Source organism: Toxotes jaculatrix, chromosome 2 (genome assembly GCF_017976425.1).
Source record: "Toxotes jaculatrix isolate fToxJac2 chromosome 2, fToxJac2.pri, whole genome shotgun sequence".
NCBI classification, from domain to species: Eukaryota; Metazoa; Chordata; class Actinopteri; family Toxotidae; genus Toxotes; species Toxotes jaculatrix.
The window spans coordinates 23365462-23390929 of record NC_054395.1 but is presented as its reverse complement, the minus strand read 5'-3'; the positions used below and the strand labels follow the sequence as shown (position 1 = coordinate 23390929).

The 25468-nt window shown below is 40.3% G+C and overlaps 2 protein-coding genes across 2 annotated transcripts; both read right to left on the bottom strand.

The window, feature by feature from the left end:
- Positions 1-204: 204 nt before the first annotated feature.
- On the bottom strand, positions 205-6423 carry ddx23 (DEAD (Asp-Glu-Ala-Asp) box polypeptide 23). Its single transcript, XM_041061848.1, has 17 exons — positions 6317-6423; positions 5579-5736; positions 5309-5428; positions 5049-5142; positions 4891-4956; positions 4664-4802; positions 4436-4569; positions 3983-4095; positions 3734-3877; positions 3316-3541; positions 2844-2989; positions 2515-2692; positions 2010-2252; positions 1743-1894; positions 1540-1648; positions 1267-1441; positions 205-1011 (listed from the first exon to the last, which is right to left on the bottom strand). Exons 2-17 carry the CDS (start codon positions 5734-5736, stop codon positions 788-790), a joined length of 2421 nt encoding a protein of 806 aa, XP_040917782.1. The 5' UTR covers positions 6317-6423; the 3' UTR covers positions 205-787.
- An 8120-nt stretch (positions 6424-14543) lies between these two features.
- LOC121200302 (rho-related GTP-binding protein Rho6-like) lies at positions 14544-23947 on the bottom strand. Its single transcript, XM_041065510.1, has 5 exons — positions 23753-23947; positions 22994-23081; positions 19383-19492; positions 17832-17966; positions 14544-17673 (listed from the first exon to the last, which is right to left on the bottom strand). The coding sequence occupies exons 1-5, from the start codon at positions 23870-23872 to the stop codon at positions 17428-17430; spliced, it is 699 nt and encodes a 232-aa protein (XP_040921444.1). The 5' UTR covers positions 23873-23947; the 3' UTR covers positions 14544-17427.
- Between the last annotated feature and the right edge of the window lie 1521 nt (positions 23948-25468).

Below are 25468 nucleotides of genomic sequence, written 5' to 3'. Positions count from 1 at the left end.
GCTCAGCTGTGCTTGTACTTATATAAATAGTACTTCAGCTTTTTGTACAGGTTTAAAGATTTCAATCCCTCTTCCTGAATCCCAAGATCTACTATCTTATCAAACTACCAAAAACTATCAATGCTTTTTGTATTGCCAACAACGTGGTCGTACAGATGGGTTAGTATTTCACATTAAATACTGAGACGAGTCACAAGACAGATGTCACTCAGATTCGTTGTATTCACTTCATCCAAATGTTCATATTTAAAACAGTGAATTGCAATTATGCCAGCTGATGCATTTTAAGTGAAAATAGAAGCCATTACTTCTGGCATTGGTCTCTTAAACAGTCAGGAAATTCAAATTATTGGTGAATGGTAATAAAAATGAACAACACAGCACTTACTACTCATCTACACTTGCATGCTGGCTGGTGTTTATCACATTGGATAACTACCGAAGGGCAGTATCTTTACAGTGCAGATCATCCGTGTCCTGCTAAGTGATCCTGGACCTGCACTCTTGCTCACAGAAGCATTACAAATATCTACCATTGAGTCCACATTTACACATCTTTCCACTGAGCAAACAGACTCATATTCCACATACCATCTCAAAACCAGTGCTGTGATGATTTCTGCACCAGTTAATGTGTCTGTTTCAACCCGTAGACTGGACTAAAAGACAAAAACAGACAGACGTATTTGGGAGGCAAGGTGGAAAAACAAGTAAAGACATGGGAATAGTTAACCTGGACACCAAATCTTGAATGCGAAACAGAGAAACATACTGTGTAAACAGTGAATCAAGCAAAGATGGTCTCCTCGCGTCTCTTCTTGGTCAGGATGGTTCCAGGTTTGTGCTGAGCGTCTGGGTGGTTTGCCAGCTCTGGTGGGCAGGTGGAGACCGGGCTCTCCAGGATGGCCTGCTTCAGGTCATAGAACACTGCTGAGTCCTCTTTGGTGAGGAAAGTCATGGCCACACCACTCTTGCCAGCACGACCAGTACGACCGATACGATGGATGTAGTCTGCAGGTGGAGGAAGAGGAGAACAGAGGAATAGAAGAAGAGCATATTGTTACAATAGTGAAATAACAACACAAGGGTATCTTAATGGGTTTTTTCATTTAGTTATTTGTATGTATTGTACATTGTGCATTGTATTCTTCATAACAAGACTGTTTTTAACAAATAAATATCACATTAAGGTAAAAGAAAAATACAGACAATAAAGAAAAAACATGGGTAATGAGGACACACTGCACACTGAATGAGGCCTCTCACCTTCGATGTTCTTAGCCATGTCGTAGTTAATGACCATCGAGACGTCCTGGATATCAATACCTCGACCAGCAACGTCTGTGGCCACCAGAATATCTTTGGCTCCTGCCTTGAGGTTGGAAAGCGCAAACTCTCTCTGCTCCTGTCCTTTGCCACCGTGAAGTGTGCAGGCATTGTACTGTGAGAGACGTAAGAAGAAGAGACAGTTTAGGTTAACTATTCCCATGCCTTTACTTGTTTTTGGGACAGTTTGTGGTCTAGTCTTTGGTAACTTACCCCCATCTTCTCCAGAGACTTGGCCAGCACATCGCAACCTTTCTTCTGGTTGACAAAGATGATGATAGGAGGCTCGAACCCATGCGCCAACACCTCCAACAGCTTCTTCCTGCACCACACAAAATGCAAAAACACTCAGTATGATGCTTTGACAGAAACACGTGATGTTTGGTGTTCACAGTATGTGTTTTTGACAGTCTCACCTCTTCTCTCCCTCTGACATAAGCAGGACCTTCTGTTCGACTCTCTCGTGAGGTTTGCCAGCAGACCCGATGTACACCACAGCAGGACGTCTCAAGTAACTCCTGGCCAGTCTCTCCACAGCTGGAGGCATGGTAGCTGTGAACATGACCGTCTGCCAGGTGTAATCAAATACACAGTTAGAAAAAACATAAAAGTGTGAGAATCTGGCACCTCAAGAAGAGTCTTGTTTATAAAGATGTTTGCAAACATTTGACAGATGAACATACTTGTCTGTATTTATGTTTTCCCGATTCAAAGTTCATCATCATTTTCTCAGGGTCCTCTGCTTCATCGGTGTCTGGTTTCTGATTGGTCACTGGGATGTACTCCAGAATCTTCTGGACGTCTGGCTCAAAACCCATGTCAATCATACGATCGGCCTCATCGAGGACCACGTAGGTGCAGCGGCCCAGGACCAGGTAGCGGTTCTCCAGCACATCGATGAGACGACCAGGGGTGGCAATGACAATCTGTTAGATGAGGAAAAGTTTATTTTTAGCAACCAAAAGAACTGTTACCATTCATAAATAAATGTGAAATGTGTCATGTTTTCACCGCTACTCAACCCTTTGAACCGCAGGCTTTACGGCTCAGTTTTCACTTCCTTTGTTTAAAGGCCTTTCGCAAAGTCTCTGATGTTAATTTTGTTGTTTGAATATATTCTGATATTCTTTTTCTTACTCCTATTTCTACTCTTCCGAGAAACACAAGTGTAATTGCTGAATGTTTCACCTCACAGCCCATCCTGAGACGGAAGCCCTGGTCCTCTCTGGAGATTCCTCCAATCACAGCCACCGTACGGATTCCGAGCGGTTTACCAAACTTTATGGTCTCCTCTTCAATCTGCTGCGCCAACTCACGAGTCGGGGCGAGGATCACAGCATAAGGACCCTGGTCTGAGTCTTCGATCCTGCAGCAACAGCCCAGCAGAGGAATGTAACGGGTGGTTATGTGAGTAAATAGACATACACGCCAGTGAAATGGAAAACCTTGGAACCAAAAAAGGAGTGGGACATTGTTGATGGGTTTACTTGAGTTAAGTTGGTCATGGGAGGTTTTACCTGTCAATTTTAGGCAGGGTGGTAATCCAGACAAGCAGTGGAATCAGGAAAGCAGCCGTTTTACCGCTACCGGTCTCAGCCACACCGATGATGTCACGGTTCTGTAGGCCAATGGGAATGGCCTGCCTCTGAATAGGTGTTGGATCCTGGATTTGAGGAGAACAAAAACATCATTAGCGCTCACATTCACTTCACCCAGAGACGTTCAGTGTGCACTAAAGTACCCAAGTTACAGTCAGTTTTTCACCAAGCTGGGTAAGGGATTAGAGAAACCTGATTTCCCCAGGTAAATTTCTCCTGGATTTCTCTGCCATGAATACAACAAACCAGGTTCCTAATCTGCGTTTTACACGCACGCACATGAATAACATTGTACTGCAGCTCTATATTTCAACATCAAGCCTTGTATTAGTAAACTCTAAGCACTGTATAACATCAGTAACACATCAACATGGTGACTCAGTGATCTGACCTTGTAGCCACATTTGTCGATGACCTCCAGGATATGTGCAGGCAGTGGGTACTCCTTCCAGTTCCTGATGGGGTTGGGGATCTTTCCTCCCTTGGTGGTGATGCTGTAGTCCTCTCGGAAGATTCGCCAGTCTCTGTCCGTCATCTCGTCCAGTTTCTTCTGGGACCAGTGTCTGTCGTCCCAGCGCTGCTTGGCCTCCTTTTTACGCATCTTTTTCAGTCTTGTCCTGAAGGAGTACAGAATAAAGATGATGTGAAGTAGATGATCAGGTTGTTGAGTGCAAATGTTGTTTACTTAACATTGCGTGATTTTCTATCTTGCAGTCAGTTTTATTTAATATACACAGCTTTGTTTTTTGGATTAGATTTAAAAACTTTAAGTTGCTTTTCAAAACAACTAACATCAATATTTTACTCACTCTTCCTGCTCCTTCTCTTCCAGTGTGCGCCTTTTCTCCATCAGGTCACCATAGAAACGTGACTGCTCTCTTTTCTGCTGCTTCAAGTCGATGCCAGCAATGAATCCACGTCCATACAGCTGCACCTGATGCTTTTCTTTGTAACTGGGAGATAGATCATGTTGGTTAGACTGGTATACATTCTAGCAAAATAAAGACTGTTTTGATTCAAGACAGACATATTCAAATGATACATTTGTGCCGACTCACATTGGGTTGTAGTCAACTGACGTGTCTTCAGAAGCGTCCCACTCAAACACAAACTTCCTGTCATTCAGGTGACGAGTTCTCCGACGCTTCTTAAGCCCACCCAGGTAACGCTCCTGTAATGATTAGAGATTTATATCAATAAATTATCCATCCATCTTGTGTTGTTTATCTGAGGCCACTTTATGGTGGCAGCAGGCTAAACAAGGTAGTCCAGACCTCCCTCTCCCCAGCAACATTTTCCATGTCCAAGGCCAGATATATTTTAAATATAAAATATAAAATATATAAAATATATAATCCCGCCAGTGTAGAAGTTAATTAGATGACTACAACTACTCAAACACACTAAAACTCTCTCACTACTCAATGTAAACTTGTAGAACATTTAAAATTGCTATTTCACACAACTATTTCTACACAACTGTAAACTAAACCTTTTCTACTTGGACAAACCTTGATGGCCAGAAGCTCTTTGCTTTTATCTTTCTCCTCTCTGAGCTTCTGTCGCCCATCATCCTCTTCATTTCCGTTGTTCTCTCGCTCCATTCGCTCTCTCCGCTCTCGTCTCTCCCTTTCCTGGGGATCCTCTGTAACAGACAGTCTCAGTTACTATTAACAGACTTCATAGTCTAACAAATTGCATGTTGTCTACAGCTGAACAGATCGGAGGCTGATACGCACCCAGCATTTTTCTCCCTATGTCCTGGAACATCCTTCTCTTCTTCCTTTCATCATCCAACAACCTCCTCCTCTCCTCTGTCTCTTGCACCCTCCGTTTCAGAGCCTCGGCTTCTCGCTCTGCTTTGGACAGGAACTTGGGCTGAAAAGAACAAATTTAAAAATAAGTAAGAAAAAAAATCTTGGGTATGAAAAGGAAAAGAAAACGTATACCTCTGGGAACTTCTCACCTTTGCCTCTGCTTCCTCTTCTGCCTTTTTTTTGGCCAGAAGCTCTTCTAAAGATAGGGGCTGGACCTGAACGGAAGCAACACAGGTAAAAGGCTCTAAATAAATACCAAAGAAACAATGCAATGCTAAAAAAAGATTCAGCCAAACCAGATTCATACCTTCTCTTTCTTCTTTTTTTCATCTTCCTCCTCTTCTGTTTTTATATCCTTCTCTCTCTTTATCTTGGAATCCTTCGACTTTGGTGAGAGACTCCTTTATAGTAGAATGACAGACCATATTTAACAGGTGGAATCAACCTCTCCCAAATAACAACAATTTACTGATTTTTTTATTTGAGTAATTTCAGCATATGATTCTCCCCTTTTTGTTTTTGATCTCTCTCCATCTCACAAAGCTGTGTATTTCAGCATTCACTTACCTGGACCTCTTGCTGCGATCTTTATCCCGTCGATGACCATCTCTGTCCTTACGGCTCCTCTCTCTGTCTTTATCTCTGTCACGGTCCTTGTCTCTATCCTTATCTTTCATGCGACGGTCTCTGTGATTATGGAACAAATAATTTCAACTACAGACAACCTGAAACTTGATCATGCAGAAAATAAAACAGCCTACGTCAGTAAGGATTCAGGAAACTTTGCAATCTGAACTTTAACATAACGTTGGGTTTGTGACTTGGTGTTTTAGTTACCTTTCTGCAGATTTAGAGCGATTTCTTTCACGAGACCGGTGGCGCTTGCGTGAAGGTGAGGCTTTACGATCTCTGTCTCGTGAACGGCTGCGTTTCCTCTCCCTGTCTTTGGTCCCTGAGGATTCTGCATCCTTCTTCTCTGTGGAGTCGGCTGCCATCTGGAAATATAAATGGCATGGATGCCGACTTTTACAGGAACTTGCACTGAACGTTAACAGTTAATTGCATAATTTATTAAGTTTTAATATGGGCCACCCTCGGTTTCAAGTTGAATTTTGTCCAGTTCTGTTTTTGAGAACACAACATACACAATCCTAAAAGACATCATATAGCGCGAATGGGTGATCAGTTCCGTATATGTCTACTTTTACTCCTTAAAGTTCATGGTTTATCCGTTTTTCATTTTGCCATCTCTAAGAGAACTGGTATTAACATTAGTCTTTTAGTTAAAGTTTCGGCCTGCTCGCCATCAGTTTTAAGAAAATCTAACTTGTCACACGAGATATAAATAGTTAACAAAACAAAGTAAAGTAACTTAGCCTCTGCAGAATGAATGCAGTGCATAGAGGGAACATGCTAGCTCTTATCGTTAGCTAACAACTTGGCAAAAAAAAAATAAGCTAATCGTCTTCAAATAACGGCACAAGCCTGCAACATTTAGAACCTCAGTCCAGTCAAACATTTACAGGTAGTAAAACACAGCAGGATAATGCGTAGTTTACACAATTTAAAGCTTACCTTTCTCACTTGTCAACAAAACATTTGCGATTTAACTACGCTTCAAGAAGACGCCATATCGCCCGACACGAGCTGAAGCAAGCACGGGTTTGTGGGAATTGTAGTACGTAGCATTCCGTGCAGAGCGGAGGTAACGACTTTTAAACTACAGTTCCCAGAAATACGAGGGAAGGGACCCCATTGTTTGGTACACGAACACCTAAATGCCTGACCAAAAATAAATTTCTTGTTCCAAACATTTTGCATCTCAAGCACAAGGTGGCAACCGTGTTACAAGATAGTACGACGCTGATTTTTTTTTCTACAAATCAAACAGCATAACTGTATATTTCAGCCAATAAAACGCTGCCGGCTCTACCTAGACTAGTCAAATATGGACTAGATTGACCCAGAGATGTTAAAGACACATTCCGATTTATGAAATATTTATTCTGTTTGTGAAAGGAGAAAGAACTGTTTTTTTCCCCATCCATTTTTGATCAAGACCCATCAGGTCTTGATCAAAAACTTCAATACTCTGACTTTTTATAATAACAAACACAAAGCGATTACAAATCTGTAACAGTCTTCAGATTCTCTTGGTTAATCTGGCAAGTGTGGTTTTTGATCAAGACCTGGTCTCATGTGGTGATGGGAAAAAAGCAGGGAATTCACCCTTTTTGTGTTTTCACAAATAGAATAAAGGTTTTGCAAAACTGAAAGTGGTTATATCTATCTTTCTAAATATTTGGTATGTCATAGTGAAATAGTGATGTTCAACTGTACACTGCAAGGATGGTCAAGGAGTAAATCTGGTTTTTGGGGCCCCTGGGCAGTTGTTCATTTTTTCCCAGTTGGTAATCCAGCTTTCAATAATAGCTTACTGGAAGCTTTAAGGGCAGACAAAAAGTTTGATGCAATGTAATTTGTGAAAGGCATTCATGAAAAAAATAGATAGGAAATAAGAGGCAAAACAACAAGGAGGCAAAATTAAAAGAGGTTATCAGCAAACACTGGCAGGACAATTCATATTGGTGGGACAGAAGGACCAATCCAAAATTTATCTAACCCAGCGTGTCTCGGCCTCTTATTAGTCTGCTGTTTACCTGAGAAAATACTAAAAGGTCTGCAGTAGGAGCCAGACGCATCAGTCTGTTGTTAACCACAGACTATATAGTGCAACCGTGATAAAATATGTCCATCTGCTCAGTACCACTTAAAAACTCACAGCCTCTGCAGCATATTAACATTCAAGAAGTGCTGTTAGTGCAGAGACCAGACCATGTTTTTCCTGTAATCCAAATCATCCTCTGGTGTGTATGTGAGTGTACATGCTCCTGCAAATAGATATTTTAAATGCTGCTATGCTTGACTGTAGTCCAGATTGGCTCGATGCTGGTTTGTATTCTGGACCTGCCTTTTCATCCACGGGGAGATCAAGAGAGATTTATGGAGCCCTTCTGAAGGTGAAGCAGTTTCAGTAGGAACAGATCAAAGTTGATGGGATAAAAAAAGAATAAACACACACACAAAGGGGAAAGATAGTGGGAAAGAAAACAATGAACTGGTCAGACAGTAAGAGTTTTTATTTTATGTACTGAACTGTGGTCATTAATTTTTGCTTGTTTCTCCTATTCTCCTATATACTTTTACTGGAAAAGTCCAACCGAGTTTGAATAAAGGGATGAAAAGAGGATGAAAGCTGCTCATGAAATGAATTATGAATTCCCTCTATCTCATACTGTAACTACTAATCTGCTAAGGGTTTTGTGTTCTTTAATGGTTGAAAGGGTTTCTCTCAGGCCTTTTTCACAGCAGACGTGTTGACTTGACATGGCAAGAAAAGCACAGGTTTTAAAAATAACATTAACAGTGGCTTTGTTCCATTTAGGTGTCCCAGTAAACCATGACAGTGAGCCAGTGTGCATAATACCATGGGCCTGAAAACACCTAAATGTCATGCACACATGATGAGTGTTATTAATTAAATCTGTGCTTTTCCTGGGAGACCACCTAACAGCACAATAGAAATGTGCTGATGTCTCTGACCATGGTTTGAGAAACACTGGTCTGGACTAACTAGTCTCTATGACCTGTCTATTACTGCATTTATGCGATGTAAGGAGAATGGGAAAAACAGGAAAAGTACCCTTTATACTGACTTGGGAGTGTTCACCCATTATTCCAAGATGGTTAGCCTTAGTGCTAAGCAGACAAACAGCATAAATGAACTTCTTTTGTTGTGTTAATATATTTGTACCACTTTGTACCTCTGTTCACCAAGTGGAAGATGTCATTGCTGTCAGAAATTACAACTTGAAGACTAAAATACCGTGGATGTGTTTGGCAGGCTGACATTAGGCAATGTAAAAGCGGTCAGGTCAAGCAAAACAAATCCAATACTTCCTTTTTCACCGCAGACACTTTGATTTGTTACTGTAAGAAAAGCAAAAATAAAAAATAAATAAAACATTAATAATGACTTTAAGGTTAATGCTCTATTAATGTAATGCTCTATTAAAGAGTTCCAGGTGTACCAGGACCCTGAAACGGAAGCAGCTATCAGAATTAAGCTGTCATTAATTGTATTTTTAAACCTTCAACTGAGCAGAAGGCAGAGGAATGTTTCTCTGGGACCAAGACAAAACAAAAGCACCTCACGTGTTGTACATGTGAAAGTGGTGATGTTTCTATTCAATGTCGATGATATTTTGTGGCTGCAAAGTGCTGATATTCCTCACTCACACAAAAACACACGTCTTCATACTTTGGTACTTCACCGTTGCCATGACTACCCTACGTTAGCCGTTAGGAGCTTGTCTTATACAATGTGTCCAAGGATGCTCGTGGTGAGTAATGCACTGAGTGAGGATTTAGTACAACAGCTGAGTCTGGGAAACATGCTTATTATCACTGCACTGATAATTCTTCTTTAAACGATCCTGTCTCATCATTGGTGTTACTACAGTGATGATGCAGCAAAGGAGCAGAGACAAGAGGCAGGAAGATGTGGGGAGACATGGGCTCACATGAGACACAATTAACTGAAGATTTTCCTGCACACAGGTACATTCAACTACTCTGTTGTTTGTCTAAAAGTGACTTTAATGTGCTTTAATTAATTAATTTATTTATATGCTTTCTATTTCTATAAACAGGCAACAAGGTATTTATAAAATATTTCTACATGTTTTGTTTGTGTCGCAAATTAAGCTAATGATTCTTCAGTTCTGGAAGCTGAATGGCTTTCAGCCAGCATTGTGTAATGTTGACTACTATCTAATTCAGATCACTAACAGCTGACTATTGATAACAGTTAAAGTCAGGCTTTGTGTAAGCAAAGAGATCAGTTTCACAGGGTTGACAAATTATGTTGTTTAGGGTAAATTCTTACAGTCAAAACACTTGATTTAATGATATAACACAGAAAAGAATCCACTGATCAGGACATGTTTACCATTCTTGAAGCCCTGGAAACAGACCTTTACTGGAGCCACATGATTGGATGGCACAGATATGACTGTGTATAACTGCTCTGCTGATGTACACACCACATCTCCAACAGTAAGCCTCTCCCCCAACTCCTAACTGCTGTCGACCCCCATCCCAAGCACCTCATGTGCCCCTGCCTCTGCTCCCCTCCCCACATATTCCCCCATGTCAGGCGTGGTTGTCTAATTAAACCGCTAGAAGAGCACTCACTCTTGACATGCCCTCAGGGTGTGCCAAATGGGCCACGTGGGCATGAAGTGGGGGTTAGATCTGGCGAAGGTGAACAGTGTGCATAAACAGGGGTTTCTGGGAGGTGTCATTATATGGCGAATAAGGGGAGGGGGCAGGATAGTCGTACCAGGGGAGTCTATTTACCTCTGGTAGGGACACAAGGGGTCTTATCATTCCAGCAGACCTGAGCTGAGCGCCAGGGTATGTGAACCTGGCTCCCCTCGCTGCACTTGGGTACGAGAAAATATGCAGAGCAGACGAGATAAACTGCTTAGTATACACAGCACACACTGGCACACATTCATACACCAATTCACATGTACATCACCACGCATGGACGCCATTAGCTGCAAATACAGTGCTCACAGACACATGTGAAGAGATAATGGTACTGCACTGGCACAACTGATAAAGCAATTTGGTTGAATAACAGTATGTACAGCCACAAATGTAAATAGAAAAACACAGATGAAGCCTTATATTGATTGAAAATTAAAGTTTATTTTCAGCACATCATGCACAGTATGCTAATACAGTTTAATGTGGTTAATATTCATGTGAGTCAGTCCTCAGGGTTCAGGGCTATAGAAAGGCTGTGGTGTATGCTGTCTGGTGATGTTTGTGTGCCTCATTGAGTAGCCCAGAGCACACAGACATTCACAGGCTGAGAACTGCCCTGCTGCCTGAACCTGTCACATCAGAGCAGCTTTGGACAGAGCAATCAGACAGAGAGGGGAGGACTGATTGAACCAAACTTCACTTCAATAAGTCCAGTAAAATCAAAGAAATTCAGCTTTGGTTTTTCTTATTTTTGTGCCATTGTTGGCTGCTAGTCTGTTCCTTTGTTTAGAAGAGGGATGACAGAGTGATTCAGACCCATACAAAAAAACTCTTTTAGAGAAATGAACATAATAGTAATGTGAATATACTTTTACGGCTTGTATTTGAAAAGATAAATAGACTGTTTAAATGAATAGTTTCAGATTTTGGATAATATGTTTATTTGTTTTCTTGCTGAGAATTAGATGAGAGGATCAATACCACTCTCATAACTGTACTGGCAAATATATGGGTGCAGGATTAAGCAAACAAGATATATAGTGTTAATCAGTGAGCTCCAGAGGTGCTGCTCAGTGGATTTTGCTACCTGTGGGCAGAACCAGGCTAGCTGTTTCCAGTCTTTCAATGCCACACTAAGCTAACTGGCTGCTGGCTGTAGCCTTAGACAGACATGAGAGGATCTTGTCACTTAACTCTTGGAAAGAAAGTAAATAAGCGTATTCCCCAGTATGTCACCTGATTACTTTACAGTACACAGATCATATGGATGTGCAGTCGCTGGAAAAAAAAAAAGGAAAGACATAATTTTGGCTATGTTTGCTGGAGTGAACCACAGAGAGACGGATGCCCATATGGGGCACTCCTTCCCCTACTCCTCATCCAGCTGAGCCTTTGACATACAACCCCATTTTCCATCCAGAGACAGCTCACTGTTATAGGGGATGTGTGTGTGTGCGTGTGTGTGTGTGTGTGTCTGTGTGTGTGTGTGTGTGTGTGTGTGTGTGTGTTCAGTGTGTGCACAAACATATGGGGGAATGTAACCTATATGTCAGTCTGCAAATAGCTCATCAGTAACCAGGCAGCATACTGTAGCTTTGAAAAGCCCCATCCTCTCATCAGCCCTTTGCCTCCTTCTCTGTGCTGCGGTGGTGGATAGGTCTGATAGGTTGATCGTACGAATGTGTGTGAGACTGCATCATGTGCATGTTTTTATGTGTGTCTGTGCTGCCATGTCTGATAGATGATGTGCTTATGTGGTAATGAGCCACGCTGCACTGCGACCATTTTCTCTGACTCCCCGAGAGGGTTTCAGATGGCAGCGCTCTCCCTTAAATCATCCTCCCTCCGGTTCCTGATCCTGATCCTCAACAGTCGCACCGTCTCTGCTGCAGGCAGCATCCATCCAGGGAGGAAGGGACAAATGTCTAGACTGCACAGATCACTTGCTGCTGACCTGTTCATTAGTTTACATCCAATATGTCAATGCCATACATGTGTCATTGTTGGCCTGCACATCTATTTTCAGGCATGGATTGATTTTCTGAAACTGTCATGGACAAGGAGGGAATTTTATCAATAAATCAGAGGTGCAGTCGCCTGCTTCTCTCTTTTTCTTTTTTTCTTTTCTTTTGGGTTCAAGTTCAAGTTCAGTTTTTTTCTTTATGCATACCCCCCCAACAAAAACAAAAACAAAAACATATATACATAGACAATAAAACAAACATCTAATTACACAAATAAAACAAAAAATAAAATAAAATACAGACATCTAATGAGGGAAACAGTGAAACAGATTTGAGAAATGTTTTTGACATTTTAGAAAACACAAATGGCTGAATCGATACCACTTTCATTTCTATTGGGTAGGTATGTACTCAGCCGCCCCCATAACATCACAGCTGTTGTTTTTACACTTTTGTTATTGTACAGAATAAACAACAAGATATTGTGTATTAATCCGTGAACTTGAGATTTTCTGGTAGGCGGATTTGGTTCATTTTAAGCAAAAACCAGTCTGACTGTTTCCCTCTGTTTCCAGGCTTTATGCTAAGCTAAGCTAACTAGCTGCTGGCTGTAGCTTCATATTTACAGTGCAGACATTTGACATGATTTTAATCTTCTCATCTAACTCTCTTCAAAAGAGCTTGTGCGTGTATTTTTAAAATGTGGAACTATTCCTTTAAACATAGCCCTCAGCCAAAGCAATACAAAAAGCCTTTTCCAAAAAGGTGCAGCCTTTGTCAGAGGATGATGGTAGTGCTTGAGTTCCACATGCACTATGGCAGTGCCGTATAATCATGCCTTGGAGCAACCTGCCTTGGATGACAGGCTCAAAGTTCCTTCATTGGAGGTTTATCTGATTTGCAGAGACATGTAATGTACATGGGCCAATTTTTGATAAATTTGTGTATATGTGCATGTTTCTGTGTGAGATAGACATGGAGACAAAGAAACTGTAGGAAAAGATAAGAAAGAGGAGTGTCGCAGACACATAGGCTTGCAGCCCGGTTTATCCAAAAGACGATCAAACCACTTTTCCATTTCCAGCTGCAGAAAATCAATGTTGGAGTCGCTATGAGATTAAATTTATCTGTGACCGGTGATGCAGAGTATATTCTCACAATTTCCTACTCTCTTATTGTACAAAGGTAATGGATAAGGAGGTCATGAGTCGCTGCTGCATCCTGTGTGTGATAGTTCAGGAATGGCAAACATTCAGCCTCTTCATCCACATTGTACCTTCGGCGTCCTGAGTGTGACAGCAGGACGTAGCCAGGGAGATCTCGATAAGAGCCAGTATCAGTCAAGAGAAAGACTAAGCAAATAAAATAATGGAGGTCAGGGAGGATGGCTGGTTACACGAGGATAAGAAAGAGAAAAGGAAAAGAGAAAGAGAAAAAAACAGCAACAGCAGTGAACCTTTGAAAGAAATGTTAAAATTTTTATATTCTTGATGGAATATTTTGTTCTTTGTGAAACAACTCGACTGAATCTGTTATGGCCTTAACCACAGGTCAGCCCTTTGCCAGCAAGCAAAATTATGGGTGAAAAGATCTATGGCCAGAGTATCGCTACCACCAATATGAATTCTGGTTTTGAGGATCAACAGTCAATAGGATTGATAACAAAAGAAATAGATCCTACACATTAGATCACATACTAGGCATGTGAACACTCTTCTTACTGTTGCAATATTTACATCTCTGCTGCACAGAGATGTAAACAGTGAATAGTGCAGAGAAATCACATCATAAAAAATTTTGTTTACCATTTAAAACTGAGTCTAACTTTGTTTGACATGCTCTCTTACACTAGCTACTTTTAACAAATATATTGATATGAGTACTTATACTGGTGATCCTAGCCTCAGACTGAAACCAAACCTCGCCACCCCTAAGCATTACATGTAATTTTTGACACAGACACAAGTATCATGTCTAGCATAAGTTGGCCTTTCAGTGAGATATAGAGTAATATCTGTATCTTGACCCTGTTAGGAGTGTGTAGTGAACTACTGTGCCTATGGCCTGGGAACAAGTATATATTATCATTATTTCTTAAGACAAAACAATGTGCTGCCAAGTTATCAGTCTGTGTTTCTCTCAAGGAGCCTTGGCTTTGATTGAATTAACCAAATAATCATTTGTTCTAATTTGATACAGCTCCTGAAATGAAAGGTGCAATCTGGTGTTCTGTGACATGACTGAAGAGATATAGAACTTCAAAAAAAAAAAAAAACTAAAATAAACCCAAAAGAAAAAAATACATATTATTTGTGTTTAAATGTCCTATAATATTTCTCCATTTCTTTCTAACCACTGTTATGGGTTTAATGCAGAAAAAAACTGACTTGTAAATTAAGTTCAGACATATTTATTTAAATAAAGATTTAAAGACAAAAATAGCGTATGACAATAACAAATACAGAAATCAGTCAATAATTTAAGCCATACCTGGCAGCTTGACACAAACATTTTGTTTTGTTTCAGTAACATTCTTTTGGGGGATTTCTTAGAACAGTTTCAAGAGGAAGGATATGTACAACAAAACAAGTCTGCCAAAAACGAGTAAGAGAAACTGTGAAATGCAGGGTATCTGCAGGTGTTACAAAGTCTTAAAAAGCATTGAATTTAATACCTCAAAAAAAAAAAAAAAAAAACAAGTCATCAGAAGGTATTAAAGAGCCTTAAATATAAATGTTTAAAAAAAGTCAAAAATCTTGTCTCTTGGCTGCTGTAGAAAGTAATGTGTGCGAGTGTGTGAGTTGTCAAGAGACCTTGCACACCTATAAACTAAAAATGGAACTGTTATGACAGTAGATTGTGAAGCTTGAGGCTTTTGGAGACAACTAGCAATACATCAGCTCAGAATGGACACGTACAGATTTTAACAAAAACTTCAATTAATTAGATTAATTAATCATATTTCATTAATTAACCCATCCATTCATTCATTCACATTAATTTTTAATCCTATTATGAGAAGTTATTATTACAAAAAATGCTATAATAATAAATAAATTTAGTCCATATCTTAATTTCTGGTTGTCCATCATACCTTCATACTTGATGGTATGAAACAGGTATTTAATTTGGTTCTATGTGGTATTAAAAAGTCTAGAAATTTAACTGAACCCTGCAGAAACCCTGACATGTCAAATGTACACTGAGCAAAACTGAGTTTGTTCAGGATAGCACGATGCTCAAGACAGGACTAGTGAAATAGATGGCATGCTGTTTCCAACAACTCACACATAGTTGCTACCAGCGCGGGGTCTTTAAAACCACATGGAGATTTTTTTTAACTGCCCGCTGCTCCCTGAACTGTCCAGCCATCACCTTCGCTGTGGCTTCTGTCTAATGCTACAAATAAAAGGTGAGGCGCCCTCTCAGAGAGCCATCCCTCCTGTCTCTCTCTGGGAGACAGGAGTCCTGCTCGCACTGTTGCTAGGCAACGCGTTAAATTCCAGTGTTCTGTACATCCAGAGAAGTCCGGGCCTCTCGGTGCAGACCTACAAATCATCAAGTCCTCCATTAGCTGAGCTGTCAACAGCCGCTAATGCCAGAAGACTCAAGTTAATACAAGAACAACATCGACAGCTACAAAAACACCAAAGACAGCCACAAGCAAGTAAAAATAACAAGGAAAAAAGCTGTTTTATAGGTGGAAAATAAGGATATCAAGAATACTTTGCAGGGAAGTTGAAAAATAAAATCAAAATATTTATAAAGCATAAAAAGAAAAAAAGAGGACGGAAAAATTTCTTTCTCTAAACAGGACCAGCCTGTGATTCAATTCAACCCCTCCGCCCCACCACTCCATCACAACAGGGACATTTAGTGTTAATGCAGATATGGTTGGAATTATATTCCAGGCCTCTGGAGTGGGTGGTCTGCAGCCATCTTTGCCTGAAGCTGGCAGCTCGAGGTTACACCCACCACTACTAGCATAACACACATGAATCTCTGTCGAACTCTCAGAGGTTGAGATGCATTGTGGGTAATGTAGTGGCCAAGCTTTGACATGGAAGAAGAATGTGTGGAATAAAAAATGACGATGTCTCTGGTTGCGCTGCATCGGTTTTTATCCCATTTTTCCCATTTCAACCGTTCATCATGAGTCTGATCATTTTATATGCGTGCAATGGTAAATCAATGGACTACTCTTTTAACCCAGGACATGGAGCTTGTTGAAGCATGGTGAGCAGGCCCGCATGAGACATTAACAGTCCAAATATGAGGACTAAAAGAAATCTTTGTATTATTTATTAAAGACTGAGAAAGAATGATTTCATTTTTTTGCTGGGACATGTATTAGAGACTGGTATCCATTAAGCAGCTCTGAAAGTAGCAGGGAGTAGTGAGATGATGCATCTTTAATGTAACACCACTAAAATCAAGGCTTGTGGTTAATAACATCGAACAATTTAGACTGCTGTGGTGACGGGTAATGAAAGGGGATCTGACAAAAAAACATGTTCAGACAGTTTTTACATGGCCCAGACTTAGTGTTTGTTTTTGTCGCATCATGTCCACCCTGGACTGTTTTGTGGCTCATGTGAGTGCTGAGTCACATTGTGCTCCTTCAGATGTGCTCTCAGCTCGTCCTCCCACTGCCTTTGCAAATGAACGCTCTGCTTGCCAAATCCCTCCCTTCTCTCTCCCCATTTTCTCTACTGTCAGCTTTAATTCCCAAACCAAATACTGTGAGGGGTCAACAGGGGAATAATTTCCTCAAGGACCACTGTTTTAAATTCCCCAAGCTGCACCTACCGCTTCCCGAACTGTCAGATTTTACATTTCGTCTAGTCACTCAGCCTATATCGTGACCTTAAAGGGACATTCAGATCAAGAGATGGATGAGAAAGGGCACCACCATCAGAATTTCAAATGGGTCTCATCACAGTAATGCAGTCAAATGCAGTGTTTACAACCACTTCCCCCATAGAAAAGAGGAGGTACTGACCTTATTTAAGCTGACTCTATCACGGCAACCTTTATGTGAGGAGAAAACAGGTCAGTACCTTAAAGTGCCTCTTATGCTCTCTTTGTACAGGATTATTTAACTGATCGGAAATATTTTCAACATCAGACATTTTTCACTGTCTCTGCGCTGAGTGCTGGTGAGAAGTCATGATCGAAAGTTCAGAGTCAGAGTTGAATATATAGAGAGAGTGGTGATCTTTTTGAAGGGGTTGAGGGAGTTTGGGCTGCAAAGGAAAGAGAGGCTTTGTAGAAATCCACATGGTTTCTCTCTCTCCCTTGCACACCCTGCACCCCTGCTGAACCAGCTACAGTATAGTTCACTTGTCCTTGCTTTCTTTCTTTCCAGCATGATCCCAGCAGTATTCACATGATGGAGCAGCTCTTGGACTTGTCCTTGCTGAAGGTGGAGGAGAGGAGCTCTGCCTTGCTGGGCAGGTGGAGGAGTCTCTTGGAGAGCCGGCGGACAGGGCTGGGTTTGTTGGCAGGCTGGAGTTTGTTCATGCAGGCCAGGGCTGCGGTACGGAAAACACTGTGGATGCTCTTCTCTGATGTGAAGGCTGAGCACTCCAGATAAGCCTCTGCTCCAAGCTGCTTGGCCATGGATGAACCCTACACCGTGAGGGAAAGAATATATGTATGTAAAATTGAGCGTGAGCTAGAATAGATTAAAACAAAGGGGAATTTCTACAAGTTCCCAGTTTAGACAAGAGCCAGAAACCTAGATAAATACAGAAAGAAGGAAACAGTAGTCATTTCATGGAACAAACCTGTTCATAGGAGATGGGACTTTGTTTCTGATTGGACAGCTCCATGCGCGTGCACACGTCCGTACGCAGGTCCGTCTTACAGCCTATTAGCAGGATCCGTGTGCTGGGGCAGAAGTCCTGGATCTCTGCTTTCCACTGCAAAGACAAACAGACCGTGGTGTCACATGAATGTCACTTGCAAATGTAAGTATGTCTCTCCACATTAAGCTTGTTAACCCTGTGAGACCTGAACTATGAAAGAATGGTCAGAAAATTCTAATTTTTCAAATATGAACTCTTTATTTGTCCCTTTGACAAAATGTAAAAAAAAAAAAATTAAAAAAAAAAAATTCTAAGTATATTTTTTGTTTGTATCACACATGTCAAAACATTTAGAAAAGTGAGGAGTGTCTACCAGGAGTCAGTATACGAGCATAAGAGTTCATCTAAAAGGGTTAAATGCAAAGTTTATGCTTGATGGTGATGCAATGAGTCCCAGAAATGTGGGTATCATATATGATACGTACGGGCTCACAGGGTTAAATTTGGAAACGCACCCTTTTCTGTCTGTTTCAGCCTTTTTTGTCCCCCTCAAAATGGAGCTTTTCTTAAACACCCTCCAGTGTGTATAAATGTGAAAACACCAGCTTTTCTTAGTGTGTATCGTGTAAACTGAGCTTTTGCAAAACAATGACGTAAGCTAAGTAACCACCTGTGCGTAGCCTGGGAGGAGCTGTGTTGCAGCAAAACTTTCTGTCATCTCTAACTTTTTCTGTAATCAAGCATTTTAAAAGTCAATATAGCCGCTGAAACACACAGCTGTTGTCATTAACCTGTATTGATGCTTTTGATTTGTCTGACTAGTTTTGTCGGACAACGTCATGACTATGAAACAATGATTTTGTCTGCCAGCTGTCTGTCCCACTCCTCACCAGATGTCGGCTATGATGCAGTTTTGTTGTTTGCCAAAGAGTCTGTAACAACAGGCTGCAACTTTTGCACATACTGACTGTTATTATTATTTATTACTGTTCTGCACCTTAATAACTGCACACATACCGCACTGTTCACATAACAGTTCTTTTGCACAGTCTTCACTTCACTCTCAGCTGAATTTGCACAACAGCTGATTTGTATATATCAGTACAGTTTATATTTTGTGTAACTTTTTTTACTTATGCTCTTGTTAATATTTTGTAAATACTATTATCTATTTTATTTTACTTACAACGTTTTGTATGGCATTCTGGGTGAAGAGCAAAGTAAGAATTTCATTGTACAGGGAAACCTGTTTCCTTACTGTGCAAATGACAATAAACCCTTTGAATCTTGAATCTTGAAGTGAAAAGAGGGCAAAGAGGATGAGATTTAACCACAACAATGTTGTTCAGGAGTCTCACTGTGGACAGTGCTCTTTACAAAAACGACCTGGAAACACTAATGTGGGCGCAAATTGTTTTCACACAAAAAAAATGTTTTATAGCTTAGATTACTTAATGTAGATGCGGTCTAAAATGAAGCCGTAACACTGTGCTGTTGTCATCTTGTCGTTCACAATGCACCTGTCCATACCTTCTTCAGTGCACTGTCTACTGTGTCTGGTCGGCTGATGTCAAAGCATAAGAGCACTGCATCTGAGTCGCTGTAGCAGAGGGGCCTGACATTGTCATAGTATGGAGAACCTAAAAAGACAGAGCAGAGACCGAGTCAAGTTTTAATTTTATGAGCATGTAGTTAAGGAAGCTGGACGCTCAACTTGAAACATCTTTGAAAATGAAAACCTTTAGCTTTCCCATTGTCAGCAAGCAGAAATAGAAACAAAACATCTCTTTCTGTGTTCTGAGTCCAGCTGACACTATTATAATGTTCCTTCACAAGCATCCTCCACACATTCACACAGTACAAACAAAAACAGACACACACTCCCCTGCCAAACTGATATGAGTGCAAATAATTCAACTAAGCTTGACGCCTTCCCACTGAGAGTATTTTTTTTCCCCAGAGAAGTAAACTAACTCACTGGCACTGTAACTCTGCACCAATGACATTTTATCATTATTAGTCATTATCAAACTTTGTTTAGCAAACTTTCAAATGAGTAAAAAAAAAACAACCCAGATGTCCTGAGAAGGTAAATTATCATCATAGGATTCTCTTTTCCATGATAAAGAGCCAAAATGCCTGTGCATAATGAACTAATTTCAATCTATGTCTGTTAAGTCTCGGTCTGTATTAAGGAATATTTTATATAAATATAAAAGATAGCTAGAGCAATGAAAAGTATTCATCTTAAAATAGCACATCTACATGTAGAACTTTTTTAACTCTCAGGAAGGCTCCTGCGCTAAAAACAGACTGACAGGATGTCCGCTCTCTATTGTCTTCGCTCTGCCACCTAATCATTCCCCACGCACCAGCACTAAGATTTAATTTCCTACTCCTGTCCTCGGGGGCCAAATGTGCACCAGAAGCTTTCCTTGCAAATATAAGAGGATATAATTATACCAGGAATAGATACCTCTAATAAGCTTAAATCGGAACTAAGTAACAATCATGTTGTCTTGATGAATCTCACAGTTTCTGGAGACATTTATGAATACTGTTTGTTTTTTTTTGTTTTTTTTACTATAATACCACCATCAAAAAGCACGGCCATTCAAAAAGCCCTTCTGGTTTACTCAGTCTTTCTGAATCTTTGACTTAACTCTGCGAAGTAGGACAACTTATATAACTACAATCTATCAATAACATTTCTTTTGGTGGGAATCAAAGCTCCCGTCACATAACTATCCAGGGTGATGTAAGGCCTGAGAAAGAGGAAGCAGAGAGATTTAAAGAGGACACAACTTCTAGCACCTACCGACTCCCACATGTTTGCAGCCCCCTGCCTGGACACACAAACACACAAAGCAAAAACACGCACAAATGCACATACACACAGCCCTTTCAATTGAGCAAACATCAGCTGATGTACTGAAAGTGTGTTCTCTTCTGTCAAAGAAAAAAAGCGAATGGAAGGAGCTGGGCTCTTCATACACCACAAGAAAGATGAAATAGTCCAAGTCTTCATAAAAAATTCAACATAAACTGAAATATATGCCTCTGAGCCTTTTTACTGGGGGAAAGCTGGTGGTACACATGGCATACATAGAACTGATTAGTCTTCAACCAACAATTATTGTCTTTAACGATGAATCTGCTGATTTTCTATTATTAATCAGTTAATTGTTTGGTCTATAAAATGTCAGCTAATGAAAAATTCCAGAGAGAAATTTTTGAATTACTTGTATTGTTCAACCATATTCAACTTAATATCATATGTGGCATAAATAGGCAGAACATTATGTTTTGGCATTTTTTCTGCAAAGCTTTTTTAATCAATTTAGTGATTATGAAATAGATGTTGATTCATTTTCTGTGAAATGACTATTTGCTTCAGCTTCAGCTCTGGAATTGAGGTGAACTATTAAACTTAAAGCCTTTTTCTTCTTTTCTCTATGTTAAAGACCATTTTAGAGCTGATCAATCGCTTAGGTGCTTGAAAGAAAATTAATCAGCAGCTATTTTGATAATTGATTAACTATTTCAGGTATTTTTCAATCAAACAGGCAAAACATTTTCTGTTTCCAGCTTTCCAAATGTGAGGATTTTCTGTGTTTCTTTCTCCAAAACAAAAACAAATGATGGTAAATTAAATATCTTTTGGTTTGGAACTTCTGGTTGGATCCAACTAGCAATTTAAGAATGCAACTTTGGGCTCTGAGAAGTAGAGGACATTTCTTATAGCAATTTATAAACAAAAATGATGAATTGATTACTCAAGAGGATCGATTAGCAGACAAATCAGTTATGAAAATAATCATTAATTGCAGCCTTAGAACATTTTGCCACAGAGTAGGACACCTGGAACAATGTTATAAAAAAAACATAAAGGAAGAGGAATGAAAAATAAAGAGTGACAGGAACTGTGTATGTGTGTGTGTTGCAAATGTAAATAGGTCTTATGCAATGTTTCCTCTGGAAAGGGTGACTGTCCAGAAAGTTTTTACTCCGTGGGAGATAAACAGACAAACCTACCTACATTAGTTCAGTGGTGGTTTCAGTTACATAAGACCTTTTTTTAAGGCAGCACACACCATAAGGCAGTGAGGAGGTCATGCATATCTTTTCCCTCAGTATCCCTCACTTGTGCCTTCTGTTCACAGCGACTGTACGGCATACACACACTGTTGTGCGCATGGTAAGACAGGACACACACACACACACAAACGCGCACACTTGCCCACCCTCTTACAGACTTCCACCCCCTGCATGGACGAGGCTTCCCCCTCTCCCCTGTGAAACAAACCCCTCTGCAGGCCAACTGGCACCGCTCAACTTCCTCTGAGCACAATGCTTCAGCCAATGCTGTTATGAAATAAATCTATACTGCAGCAAATGGCTTTTCTTATTGATCCAATTTACATAATTTATTGGTATGTTTAAGGTCATTATGTCAGTAGGCCACTCCTATTAACCTATCCATGCAACACATTTTCAAGGCAGCAAATTAGATTTTAGACATTTTGGATCTGGATCTGCTATTGGTTAATAACAGGGCCCCAATATAATAACTGAAGGACTTGAGCTTAGCATTAAGTTTTGAATAAGCACTTTGTGTGTTTACTTCATTTCCTTAGGATTCGTCCTGATAATAGCTTGGTTATGTTTCTCAAACCGGGGTCCCTATTTGTCTTGTCCACAGGCAAAACTGTGTATTTCGGGCCCCAGATGTCCGCTGAGTAATCCAGGCCATGTTTGTTATCACTGCCTGCACCACTTTTCCAAGAAAGATCTCTCACCAGATTTCACACTAGTGAAAAGCTGCTTAACTGCATCAAAACAGGAGTGACAGATAGTGACGCCTGGGTAAACAGAAACAACACTTTTAGTAAAACAATGGTCTAGAGGGGGCTTCATTTACACTTGTTATCCGACTCCAGGCTGACTGTGGTGTTGGGAGGGTAAACAAGTTCCACAAATCAACGTATGAATAGAGTAGTGAAACTGACTATTTAACTCACTGCTCAAGCACAAACATTGAACATGACAGACCCGATGGCGTTTAAATTGTCCGTGAGTCAGACATTCAGTTTTATTGAGCTGTGGGAAAGGGAAAAAAAAAAAAATAGCATAATCCTCACCTGATGTGTCCCAGAGGCTGAGCTCAACTCGCTGGTCTTCAAGCTCCAGACAGGCAGTGTAGTTCTCAAACACAGTAGGGACGTACGTCTATGAACATGGACAAAATTGGAGGACTTAGGGAGCATTTTTAACTTGTGTTTTTCACAAATCCACATGGAAAATTATTAACTTCCCAACACGATTTACCACGGATGGATTTACTGAGTCTGACTAACAGCAAAATCTATGATGTACATAGTTTTATAAAATGAAAGACAAACAAATCTTCATATTTGTGAATGTGATGTGTTATTTTTAAGTGGGTGACAAAAAAAATCAATAACCAAACCTAATCAATTAGTGCTCAAACATATTAACCTACAATATATGTTTTACTTTACACTGCCATTATTCCCAGTCTGGAAGTAATTTGTGTAGACCTGTCTAGGTTACAAAGCTTAGTGAGTGAAAACAAAATAATCTTTACTACACATGCAGCATATGCCAATCCAATAATTCTATAGGTTGCACGGTATTAACTGTGCCATATGTATAAAATAATATATATTAAAATACCGTATGTACGACTAATGGGAACTCAATAAATTAAAATTAAGTGACACTGACCTATACAGTGCTGTAAACCCCAAGCAGTATAACATATGGTGCAGGTAAACGTTAAACTTTGAAGTTCATGTAGGATTATTAAAGGAATGTTTATTTAAAACAACTGATGCTACAATGAATGCAGACATGAAATTTGTAGAGAAACCTCATACCTCTGGATAGCAGTCCTTGGCCAACACTTGTAACATCGCTGTTTTCCCGCATTGGACATCTCCAACCAGCACGAGTTTACACCTCGCTACAAAAGGCTGCGTGAGTCTTCTCTCCTTCATGGTGGGGATAAATAAAGCGGGTGGACTATCAAAAGGAACAAGAGTGGAAATAATAAAATAAGTCCCTCTGGTAGCCGGTTGCGTCCTCCCTCCTGCTTGGTCAGACAGTGAGTGAGTAAATGAGGCAGAGCAGCAATCAATGAGCGAGTCACTGCGGAACTTTATATCGTCGCTCCGACCAATGAGCGAGGAGGAGGAGGAGGAGGAGGAGGAGGAGGAGGAGAGAAGAGCTGCAGGGCTGGAGCCAGGTTTTTAGAAATATTAAAATCGTGAGTCCCCTCAATGCACCACCTAAACCACCCACACACCTCAACCCCTTAAACTGTTACCAGAAAACAAAAAGAAGTTTTTTTGTTATTCTTATTTGGATTGATCAGATTTCATTTATTTAAATATTCAGTTACAAGTAGTCAAACACTAAACACAGTGTTAAAAAATCTGCGAGGGTGCGTGTGGACCCCTGTGTGGACGTCCATATCTGACTGAGGATATGCCAGAAAATTAAACTGGACCTCGTTTCATGCACCATGTGCACATACTGTATTTCACATCCTGGTTCCCATTCTTGATAAGTGGTTGCACGCACTGTGCACACGGATTCTTGTTTGTAGTATGTCTGAAAGGGCGTGTGCATCCGTTGTCCTGGTGCTGGTCTGCAGCTGTTCACATCCGTGCTGGACTTTGGTTCAACGCTTCAAGAAATTTGGAAACAATTATCTTTTTTATCCAGAGTGAGCTGAGGAGTTCAATATCATTTCCATACCTGTCTTCTAAGTATCAAACAACAGCCAACAGCTTAGCTTAGCGTAAAGACTGGAAGGAGGATATAAAAATCCAAAGATATAAAAATTAGCTGACCAGCACCTCTAAAGCTTACTAATTAAAGTTTATGTCTTGCTCATTTAATCTTAATTTATGTAAAAGAAATTATTCATGGTCTTCTCCGGGAAGATATTTCACCTATACAATTTTTTGTATAGGTGCCATTAATGGGAAAGTCCCTCATTTGTTATCTCACTTGTGTCAATACTACCACTGGTCATGTGTGCTGGTAATGTCTTCTTTTTGTGATTTTGGAGTTTCATGACCTTAAAGCCTTTCAGTTTCTCTGTTCAGAGGTCATTTCGGTCAAATAATGAACTTGCTGTAAATGGCAATGTTGATGAGAAGGTCCAAAGTAGGACATTACACACAAATCCAGCTTATCAGAATTTCCATTGTGTGTTGCCTGAATGTTTGTCTCATGTGCATTTCAGTGTTTTTATCCTTCCAACCAACTGTGGGATACAGCCATGTGAGGATGCATGCAATTATTTTGACATGAAACATATGAGTGACTTTACGTATGCTTGTACAACACGTAGCGTGCAGCGCACAGGGCTAAGTGCTGCCTGCTGACCCTAAATACATGGCAGATAGCTTTATCAATCTTAAGTGTTACAGAGAATTTGTGAGTGTCAGCCATTTGGAGAGGAAGTGGAGCATGGCGTGTTGTGCCCAACATTAATGGAAAAAACTGCTCAACTGTCACAGAGAGCTCTTTGATGCCATTAATGTATGGTGTGAAACTCTGGATTGGGACATCAATTGCACCTG